We start from the raw sequence: 11,912 nt of genomic DNA on the forward strand, positions 1-11,912 counted from the left end.
TGTCAAAACCCTGTCACTGTGTCAAAACCCTGTCACTGTGTCAAAACTCCCTTCATAATAACAGAGTGTACCTATAACAAATGGATGACAGCAGTTCAAGGCAGTAATTGACCACTACCATCGGGAACAATTAGGGATGTGCAATAAATGCTGGTTTTGTACACCTCTCATGAAAGATTAAAAACAATTGTGAAGGATCTGGTGCTGACGACTGTATTAAAAAAAGAACCAAGTCAGATGTTGAGCTTTAGTGTAATGAATGAGGTTAAAGATGAATTTGGAACTGCCAGAGTGTCTCAATGGGTAGGTCAAGGCTTTCAGGACCTTCTGATGCCTCCAAAATCAGAGGTAGTCTGAGGAAGTGATGAGTGAACATCACTGATCAATGTTCAGCTGGTGAGCGCCACAAGAAGAAATAAAATCAAAGCCAGAGAAAGCAGGCAAGACTTAATAGGATGATGAGAACTGTGAAAAGCAAAAAGCAAAAGCAAAAACTGTGGTTATTTCTGTGAGAGCAGGGAAAGCTGTTGAATTTTAAAACTTCTAACTCTTCAAGTAAAAAAATTATACAGCCACTTTGATAAAGATAAAATGCGCTACAGCATTTCGCCTTACAGGAGGCAGTCATGAAGACATTGAGGGTTGATTAGGAGGGGTGCACCAAAAACTAGGCCAAAGACTTGGTTTTAAGGAAGGTCTTAAAGGAGGAGAAAACAAACACCACAAGCTTCAGAGAAAGAATTTACAGAATGGAAACAAAGCAGCTGAAGGCGGCACAAAAATGGGATGAAAAGATGGATGATGCATATCAGAAGAACAATGAGTTGTAGGACAAGAGGAAGAAGTTACAGAGTGGAGTGAAATCACAGAGGCACTTAAACACAAGGATGGGAGAGAACATTAATACTAAATGGTCAATTGGGAAGGACAATTTGTTAGAATGTGGCAAATTGACATTATTTGTGATATCCCTATGACATGAAGAGCAAAATAGTTGGTGTCTTCAGGAGGAAAGTGCAACATCAATTGGAGAAAAATACATGTTTAGAAGTACTAAAAACTTTGTTTTCTACAAGTGGTCAAAAATCAACTCAGGTTTCACGATAGGTGGTGTGTTCAGTCAGACAAGCAAAAGGAGACTACATTGACCAGTTATAAAACTGTCTAAGTATTCTCGTTATATTATTTAATGCTATCTAGTGATGATATCTGTATTATGCAAGCCAATCCAAACTTAATTGGCAAAAAAGTTGCCATTTAAAATCTTTTGTGTCCATTTTTTCTCCCTTCCAAGGCCGATGTATAATTCCACGTCTAGGACAGCAACACGCTGATGCGTGTCCAGGTTTCTGACAATATTCTGGAAATCATTCAGGAAGGTCATCTTCTGAATGATCAACAGCCGAATATACAACATTGATAATTTCCTCATTCACAGGGCATAGACATCTCTGGCAAGGTCAGCATTTAATGACCATTCATCATCATGCTTGAGATGGTGATCATAAGCCATTTTCTTGGACCATTGCAGAAGCAGTTTTTGGTACAATAGTGTGACTTGCTAAGCCAGTCGATGGTTTGTTGTCACCAACAATGATATTAATCTTTTAATCCAGATTTAAATGAAATGAATTCAAGCTACCCAGCTGCCAAAATGGGCTTCAAAATCCTCTCTCACAACTATTAACCAATGTCTCTCGATTACCCATTTACAACACAACCACTGCGCTCCCAATTAATTCTGAATGTTACAACTTCATACCCTGAGTTGGATTTAACATTCCCCCCATTGGTAGGTTTAATGGCATTGAGGCATCTAAAATCCAGGGAGAGACAACCTTATTGCCCACATGCCCACCCTTACCCTCAGCATCATTTTACCAGCAGTGGGGTGCATGAGAAGGACTGAAAGCCAGCCAAGCCTGAGGTCAATTGAGACCTAAGTGTTCCCCAAACCATAACAGATTTGTGTCTAATCGGACCTGTATACCTCGCTCACCCGACCTATCCACCTTGATGTACCTGACACTTTATCATGGTAAGACGACCATGCTAACTTCCACTCCCAGCATCCTGTAGGTCTCACTGGGGTACTGGCAGTTACTATTATCTGTTTGGAACTGCTGACACTGGAGGGCTGTCAGTATCCAATTGTTTTGCAGCTCTGAGGTAGAACGTCCTTTCTTCTGAAGCACCCAAGTCCCACTTCAGGTCAATTAACCATTATATATGTGAAGCAGCCATCCAGTGTGGGGATGGATTATCCCTGACTATTTAGCTAGGGGTAAAGGCCACAGAGGAACCACAGTTCTCCAGTAATATGAATGGAAAACTTAAATGGTGATCTAATTTTTACCTTTTCTAAATTAAACGTGCTGCTAAGGGTTCAGTTGGTTTCCTGTAAAAGGTTTTACCTGTTCAATGACATAGAAGCCAAACTGCACGTGTTGACGTTGAAGCATCGGAATCAAATGCCGAAACAGAATTGGGAGATGCTCATGCCTGTTGCGGAATGGAATAAGGATTGCCACCTGTAAAGTATAAATGATCTTGTCATTGTTATCTTGCATTCAAAGAAGTATTGTCCTAAAATGCTGCGGTTCTCTGACCAATTGGAAGAATTGTGAAAGTCAATTTAATATGGTTAGGTGTTCAATATATTTTCTCATTAGATTCATCTAGAGCTCCCATTGCCTCCAATAATTATCATTTGTGCTAAAGATCCTTTCCCTTCAAACTGAGTGGATGGTTAGCTCAGTTAGCTGGGTAGCTGTTTGCAATGCAAAGTGATGCCACACTCAATTCCCACACCAGCTGAGGTCACCATAAAGGATTTACTTAATCAACTACTACTCTCTCGCCAGATTATACCACCAGTCATATCTTTTAATGAGAGAGCAGCCCCACGGTCAGGTAGGACTATGGCAACTTTACTTCGTAATGCCAGCATTTCCTCTCAGATACACAGTTTCATAGAAATTTGGCCAATCCAGATTATGTCATTTCCAATGCAAATCAACAGCATTAAGACAATTAACAAAAACAGAGGTTGCTGGAAAAGCTCAGCAGGTCTGGCAGCAACTGTGAAGAAAACAAATCAGAGTTAATGTTTTGGGTCTGGTGACTCTTTCTCAGAATCATCCTGACGAAGAGTTACTGGTCCTGAAACATCAACTGATTTTTTTTCTACAGATGCAGCCAGACCTGCTGAGCTCTTCTAGCAACTTCTGTTTTTGTTCCTGATTTACGTCACCCACAGTTCTTTCAGTTTTTATTTCATAAAGACAATGAATTGGCTATCATTAGGAAAAATGTGTTTTCTGTAATTCCTTCATTTTAAACTGCTTAATTTTCATTCAATTTTTAAAAGCAATCTCTTTGCTGGTTCAGCAGCAAGAAGCCAAATATAGATAATAAAAAGTCTATGGTCAATTCACGACACCATTAAATTCCTTCCAACCTGCTAGGATTTTGAATCACAGTGGTGTGGCTGCACAAGAGGGCAGGGAGTGAACAATGTTTTCACTAGCTTTCCTAGCAATTATTAGATCAGCAGTAATATTGGTTTTCCTTTTAAGCAGATTACTTTACTTTGTATTTTCTGTGAATTAAGACTGTAGATCATTACAATTTAATACCTCACCTTCCAGCGGGGTTTACAATCCTTTGGCTTCCAGTGGCCTCCATATTGGATTTCTAAATCTTGTGAAAATAAACGTTGGATTTCTTCCATGCTGATTTCACTCATGTTGATATCAATAAACCCCTCTGGTTAAATAAAAATTAAAGCAGGGAACATGAGTTTTTTTTTCAGAAACATGGAAGCATTGTGCATCTCAGACCAAAGAAACTTGCGGCTGAAATTTTCTTGATCAGACACTTGATTCTTAAGAGTCACACTTCAATTTGGTATTTATCCAGAAACTATTTTGACAGTTCCTTATCTGATCAGATTTTTCCTATTCCCAACGTATTAATTTGATATTCTCAGCTCATAACTGCAAGTCCATACTCTGCAATCTTCACCTGGCCTATTTCAAATCCCTGGACATTCTCACCCACTGTCTATCTCCCTCATCTCCTCCAGTCCTACAACCCTCCAAGATCAATGCATATGCCCAAATTCTGGCCTCTCGTGCCTCAATTTTAAATCGTGCCACTGTTGATAGTCATGCCAACATCTGACAAGGCTTTGCAACACTAAGTACACCCTTAAACCTCCACCACCCCTCTCCTTTGTCAGTCTTCCCTTCAAACATTCCTCTCTACCAAGCTTTCAGTCACTTATTCCAATATCTCTTTGCATGGTTCGATGCCAAATTTTGGGATAAATCTTGGGACAATTCCATACATTAAAGGCTCGATAGGATTACAGTTGTTGTCATTTAAAATTTTGAGTGTCTGAATTGTGACAGTATGAATGAACACAGAGCAGGATTAGGCCATTCAGCCCCTCCAGTCTGCTCCATTCAATATGATCACAGATGATCAGTTAATAACCTCAAATCCACATTCCAGCTTATCCCTTTGCTTAACATGAATCTATCTACATCAGCCTTAAGAGCATTCAAAGGACTCTCTTCCTGAAAAGGTGTTGATAGCAGATTTCCAAACACTCATTGTATCATCTGCATTAAATGGATAATGCCAATTTTTTAAAAACAATGACTGCTATTTCTAGATTCCCTCCACATCCACCTAGTCAAGACCTCTCAAGATCTTAGATATTTCAATCAAGTCACCTCTTACTCATCTAAACTTCAGCAGATACAGCTTAGCCCATCCAGTTTTTATCTTAGAAGACTCATTCTCTAAACTGTTTCCAAGACTTTAACGTCCTTCCTTAAATAAGGTTATCAATATTGTTCAGCAATACCTACATGCCATGAAAGAATAAAGAAAACAAAAAAGATGAAGTAGCAAATTTATTCATGGACAAGTTTACTTCAAACACGTACTCATAGAAGGCAGTTTTTCTGGACAAGGCAAACCAGGAGAATATGTGAAATCTTCTGGAAGGTATGTTCCACTCTGACCAAGATATTCACTTGAATTGTACCCTTCAAGATAATCTAGAGGTGAAAATGATCAATGGTCAAAAAATTTAACAAAACCTTAACATTGCACTACATCCCATTTATTCAGCATTTTGCTTACAATCATAAATGCCAAGGATAGTTAACAGATTTAAATTTTGTTTTACAAAGAAGATTAAAACAACAGGCACTTGCTGATTTGCACATTAAATGCTTTATTTCCTTACTAGAAGCCTTTGTTCTCACATTTGGTTTGCTTTTGAGGCACCGTGTTTTGCTTATAATTACATACTTGAGCATCTTTACAGCTGAAAACTTTCAATTCTGCCTTCCAAGAATGTTTGCTTTCCATAGCATGCCAGGGCACACAATTTGGAAAACTAACAAAGATAGACATTTCATAAATTTAATCCTGTTGGCTGCTGTGGGCACAGAATGTGAAGACTGGAAGAGAATACTGTTTTTTGAAGTACCCTTTATCTGATCCATTCCAAGACTACCACATCTAACCCCCTCATGAACTTGGCTCACCGGTAGCATTCCTACTTATATCAGAAGGTTGCAGGGAGAAGTCGCAGCCTTGGCTTTGAGTACAGAATCTAGCCTTCAGTGCAGCAAGGAACATTGCCCTTCAGAAATGAAACACTGGTGTTGTTGAATTGTTAAATTTTGTTGTTGCTAAATTATTGCTAAATTCTGATGGGTGCTGTTAAATTCAATCCCTTTCTGTTTCAGAACCACAATACATTTGCGCTCCCATCCATCAGCGTAGCTGTAAGTACTATGGCATGTACTTGCATTTACTTAAATCTATGATATTCAACATTTTAAGAACCTTTGTGGAGAGAGAAACTGAATTAATGTTTCAAATTACTGATCTTTGAAAAGAAGGAACCAGATCTTCTAACATGATGATTAGCATTGCAGCAGTGTAAGGAAGAGTTGCCTATGAGCACCATGTTGAGTCCTGACTCCACTGAAACCGTCCACAAAGTTGAAACTTCTGATCAATTACCTAGTGTCTGGAGCCCTCCAAAAAAGTCTGCAACTTTGAATCAATTTTAATAAGGAGAAAGATCATTGTCCAAGGGGGTGCAAGGTTTTTTTCTGAGTGCTGGATTTAGTTTGCAACAAAGAGTGGAGGTTTGAAGAAAGTCACACTTCTACAGCAATTGAATTTCAGAGCTAGATAGGATTGCAATTTCATCAAGGTAGTGTTAATCATTAACCAGCCAGTTTGGCTTAATAAGGAGACTGGACAGGGAGACAGGTTTGTGCTGAATTTCTTTTCCAGTTAGATCTTTGGAACCCAGGATTACCGATCAGATTTTTATAAAATTAGAAAGGCTTTTGATAGGGCAACAGAGCATCACCAAAGGGGATCATAAATTTTAAAGTCACGACGACTGAGAAGGTTGATTAAAAAATTTTTTTTTTATGTAGAGTTATTGAATTTTGAACTAGTTGAGGAATGAGTCCTTGAATCTTTTAAGGGGAAAAATATGCATAAATCATTGAAAGAGATTCAGATAGATACAGAGCATATGATCCATTATGATTTCTCCAGAAAAAGTGCGAATAAAAATACAATGGACAAAATAGGACAACATAGAACAGTACAGACCCTTCGGACCACAATGTTGTGTCGACCTATTATCCTACTAAGGTCAATCTACCCTGCATACCCTACATTTCACTATCCTCCGTGAGTCGCTTAAAAGTCTCTAAAGTATCTGACTCCACTACCACTGCCGGCAGCGCATTCCACACGCCCACCACTCTCTGTGTGAAGAACCTACCTCTGACATCTCCCCTATACCTTCCTCCAATCACCTTAAAATTATGCCCCCTCGTAATAGTCATTTCCGCCCTGGGAAAAAGTCTCTGACTATCCACTCTATCTATGCCTCTCATCATCTTGTACACCTCTATCAAGTCACCTCTCGTCCTTCTTCACTCCAATGAAAAAAGCCCTAGCTCTGTCAACCTTTCCTCATAAGACCTGCCCTCCAGTCCAGGCAGCATCCTGGTAAATCTCCTCTGCACCCTCTCTAAAGCTTCCACATCTTTCCTGTAATGAGGTGACCAGAACTAAACACAATATTCCAAGTGTGGTCTTACCAGAGTTTTACAAAGCTGCAGCATAACCTCACGGCTCTTAAACTCAATTCCCCCGCCAATGAAAGCCAACACACCATATGTCTTCTTTACAACCCTATCAACTTAGGTTGCAACTTTTGAGGAATCTATGGACATGGACCCCAAGATCCCTCTGTTCCTCCACACTGCTGAGAATCCTGCCATTAACCCTGTATTCTGCATTCAAATTTGACCTTCCATAAATAATCATAGATTATTCTGTGCTCTAAATTCCTATGATTCAATAAACGTGCAAGCTAATGCCAGAATGAGTAAGAGTTTTGGGCAAGTAAAGGAAGTTTTCATACTGCTACATGCTGATAAGCAGCCAAGAATCTGTTGCTTAATATCAAGCTGCAGTCCAGTGCACATGTTGCTGCTCTGAAGCCTTGACATTTCCATGAAGTTCCTAAGGTTTCTGACTGGAGTAAAGCAGTGGTATTATCTATTAATCCAGAACTCCAGGCAATGTTCTGGGGACCCAGATTTGAATCCTGCCATGCAGCTGGTAGAATTTGAATTCAATAAAAATCTGGAATTGAGTCTAATGATGACCACGAAACCAGTATTGGTTGTTGGAAAAACTCTGTTCACTAAGGTCCACGAGGTTAGGAAATCTGCTGTCCTTTCTGTAACGAGGTCAGCCAGGTCCAGCTCACAGAATATGAGCTCCCTGGGTGAACTGGATTAACAGCCCCAGAGACCCCTGGCTGATAGATAAAAAGAGGACCGTCAGACATTCTGACACTGGGTCTAGGGAGGTGGACCAGTGTTGAGGACTCTCCACGTGGATATAAAGGGTGACTTGCTGATGGGATACCAACCTCTGGAGTTATTTCACTTACCTGAACTGGCCTACATGTGACCCCAGACCCACAGCAAATGGGGTTGACTCTGAATTAACCTCTGGGCAATCAGAGATGGAAAATAAATGCTGGTCTAGAGGTTGCAGGAGTCTTGTAGTCAGTTCTGATGTGTTTCTAATATAGGGTATATGCCCTCATTCCATGATGTGGAGGTGCTGGTGTTGATCTGGGATGGACAAAGTCAGAAGTCACACAACATCAGGTTATTTGAAATCACAAGGTTTCGTAGCGCAGCCCCTTCGTCAGGTGAAATGAGAGAGAAGAACACAGACAAACAATTTATAGGCAGTGAGATCAAAAGACCATACAACTAGTGTGGGTGAACTGTTGAATAATAAGTCTCTACAGGTGACCCAGAGTGTTAGACAGTGTGAGTAAAGTGTCAACAGCTGAACAACAAGCGAAGGGATGATCTATAATCCGGATTAATGGAGGAACGAACGAACAGTGGTGCATTCCTTACCAGCATATACAGAAAGCCTACAAACGGAGACCAAATTCTTAATTACAACAGTAACCACCCCCGCGTCCACAAACACAGCTGTGTCAAGACGTTCAAACGATCGATAACTCACTGCAGCAACCCAGAGCTGCAGAAAAACGAAGAGGAACACCTATACAGAGTCTTTGCAAACAATGGTTATCCTAACAGCTTTGTCCGCCAATGCCTGGCAAACAAACAACAGCAAGAAGACACAGTACACCCCAATACACTGGCCACCCTATCCTCTATTAGAAACACATCAGAACTGACTACAAGACTCCTACGACGTCTTGGAATAAGGATAGCACATGAACCAACAGCCACACTTCACCACTTACTCTCAAAGACGAAAGACCCCATACCCACAATGAGCAGGAATCTAATAATGACCATGAATCCATTGTTGATTGTCAGAAAAATCCATCTGGTTCACTAATGTCCTGTAGGGAAGGAAACTGCCATCCTTACCTGGTCTGGCCTACATGTGACTCCAAACCCATAGCAATGTGGTTGACTCTGACCTTCCCTCTGGGTAATTAGGGATGGGCAATAAATGCTGCCGAGTCAGTGATACCCCTCATTCCATTAATGAATGGGAAAAGTGATATATAAAATACCATGCAGCAACTGCGAGAAACACTATATGGGACAGACGGGCAGGAAACCCGCCACCAGGATACATGAACACCAACTTTAAGCAAAACTGCATGACAAACTCTCCCTCATTTCAATACACGCTGAAATAGAGGGACATCAATTTAACTAGGACAAGCAAGATAAAGACAAGGACGAGAATTCCTGAAGGCCTGGTTTTCAACCACTGATGCAATGAACAAACATGTTGAAATAGACCTTATCTACATACCATTACAGTACAAAACTGCCCACCATGACAGACCGGGACAGAACAACAGCGCGTCAATGGAGGCTATACAGCACTGACAATGTCACCTGGAAGGGAGACGAAAGGTTTGCATAAAAACCAGTCAGTTCGGCGAACCAACCGACAACTCCACTCTTGGTCACCTGCAGAGACTTATTATTCAATACTCCACTCACACCATTTGTATGATCTTTTGATCTCTCTGTCTTTAAATTGCGTCTGTGCACTCTTCTCTCTAACTTCACCTAACGAAGGGGCTGCACTCAAAGTTTGTGATTTCACATAAACCTGTTGGATTATAAACTGGTGTCATGTGACTTCTGACACATTCCATGATTAGATTTTCAAAAAGGTTGCTCTGGTGGTGGAGGCATTGCTGGCAAGGCCAGCATTTATCACCCATCCATAACTCCCGTTGAGCAAATAGTGGTGAGCCACTTACAACTTAATGGCTTGCTAGGCCATTTTAGAGGGAAGTTTATAGTTAATCACAGTGCTGTGGGGGTCTGGAATCACAAAGGCCATTACAGGCAGGGACTGTAGATTCTATCCTGGAGACATTGGTGAACCAATGGGTTTTAACACAATCTGGTAGTTTCACGATTAATCATTTTATTCCAGATTTCTTAATCAATTGAAGCTTAAATTCCTCAGATGCTGTAGTAGGATCTTAAACTAATTTTAGCAGAGCATCAGGCCAGACTGGATTTCTTGTCCAGTAGTACTGCCACTCCATTACTGCCTCCATAAATGTGCTCTCCACATCAGGCAAAGAAGAACTTTACTCAAGAGTGAAATTCTCAATAGCTTGGTTTGGAACCTTCTTTCCCCACTGTAACGAGTTGACTGAAACCAACTGTAAGCTGTTGTATACTTACAAGGTCGGGTGTTGGTCAATCAAACGTTCAGAAGCAACATCAGAAAATACCACACAGATGACCACTCAGCACCCTCAATGTAAAAAACGCTAACATTTCAAGTGTAATCTGTTATCTGATCTTACTCGGATCTTATCTGCAAGTGTGAGCATCTTTAAAAAAGATAACGTACTTGAGATTTTATTACAAGTGCACTGAAACATGCAGATTACAGACATCATAAGGACAGGTAGTTAACTTTTTTTGAAGGTGTTCTTATTTACAAACTGACTACTGTCTGTTTTGGAAACTTACTGTGTAATAGGGAAGTGCTTATCTGAATCCACAATGGCAGAGAAATAGCCCTACCCATGACAGAATCACGCTCGCACTCAAATCCAGAGATAGGGTAGCCCCTCTGCCACTATGGATACTAAATAAAGAGCTCACCAATTCACAGAAACCCAGTGTTGCTGCTCACTGACCCAAAAAGTAAGCTCACAAGATGATCACGGCTCAGTGAAAAGTCTCAAAAGCAACTGCCTTGCAACAGCCTGAATCCAGTTTATTGAAGCTGTAAAAGCTCTTGTGCACTGGAGGCTATCCACAGCTCTTAATTAGCAAAGGACCCAGGTTCCAAACTTTCTCTTGCGTATATTTCACTGTGCAAGTTATTTGGATCTCTCAAGTAAGGTTCATTCTTATTTTGCTGCTGCCTGTCGTTTTTGGGAGTTTATATAGGTCTCAAATCAAAAGCTGTTACGATTGCTATTATGAAAAACAAGAAAACAATGATCCCTCTGGCAGATGTTCCAACAATTTAAAAGCTGCATGGAGATCTAAATCAACTTTTTTTTTCCCAGTAAACTGGACTACAATAATAGAGATGGCCCACCTGTGCCATTAAGAGTGTTGTTCCTTTTGGTGTAGCGGTCTCGAATCAAAATGCCTATCGTTCGCACGTTGTCCCTCAACATCTTGCCTTGAGCTTGCATCATGAAGAGGTAGGTATTTGCTGAAAAAAGGATGGCATGGTTAAACCAATTAATGAGTTCTTTTTGGCACCTACATTCAAATAAGTCACAAAGTAGTTTTGCAACAGTAGCCCAATATCTATATTATTTGAAAAAATGATCTGTTTATTGCTTCACTGCAATCTGGGTGATCCATTCTTGATCTTACCCAATGGATCAATATAAAGCTGTTAAAAAATTCAAGGGTTTTGCCCTGATAAATGTTTTGCATTCAATTATTACAAGGATTTCTTTCCAACGAATTGTCCAAGACTCTTATTTTATTTGGCCCAGCCCAGCTGGCACTGATTTTCTAGTAAATACGCAAAGAATTAAGTTATTTATACAAACTCCAATAAACATCATGCCATGCAAAAAACTCCAAACGCAAGACAGAAAAGCAAATGTCAAGAGAAAGTAAACCCATTACAAAAGATATAGGCATCATCTGTGAAAACAGAAAAAGAGAATTATTGGTTCAAATTGATGATTTTTCACGAGTCTATTGTTGGCTGTTCTGCTGAGTATTTTATAATAATTTTAATTCAAAAAGGATTACTGACACCAGGTTATCACCACGGAGGATAGGCCTCAGCACAGGCCACATGAGTATATCCATCTGGCTACGGGGGTT

General features: G+C 40.2%; 1 protein-coding gene across 1 annotated transcript in view; it reads right to left on the reverse strand.

Annotated features, from left to right (window-relative positions):
- b4galt6 (UDP-Gal:betaGlcNAc beta 1,4- galactosyltransferase, polypeptide 6) overlaps positions 1–11,276 on the reverse strand; it is a 23,211-nt gene extending 11,935 nt beyond the window's left edge. The window contains exons 1-4 of the mRNA XM_048595593.1: positions 11,161–11,276; positions 4,959–5,072; positions 3,644–3,768; positions 2,415–2,531 (exon numbers count right to left, since the gene is read on the reverse strand). Coding sequence (XP_048451550.1) covers positions 2,415–2,531; positions 3,644–3,768; positions 4,959–5,072; positions 11,161–11,263 — 459 coding nt within the window. The 5' untranslated portion in view covers positions 11,264–11,276. The remainder of the gene's footprint in view (positions 1–2,414; positions 2,532–3,643; positions 3,769–4,958; positions 5,073–11,160) is intronic.
- Between the last annotated feature and the right edge of the window lie 636 nt (positions 11,277–11,912).

The sequence above is a fragment of the Rhincodon typus genome, chromosome 4 (assembly GCF_021869965.1).
Source record: "Rhincodon typus isolate 14 chromosome 4, sRhiTyp1.1, whole genome shotgun sequence".
Lineage (NCBI taxonomy): Eukaryota > Metazoa > Chordata > Chondrichthyes > Orectolobiformes > Rhincodontidae > Rhincodon > Rhincodon typus.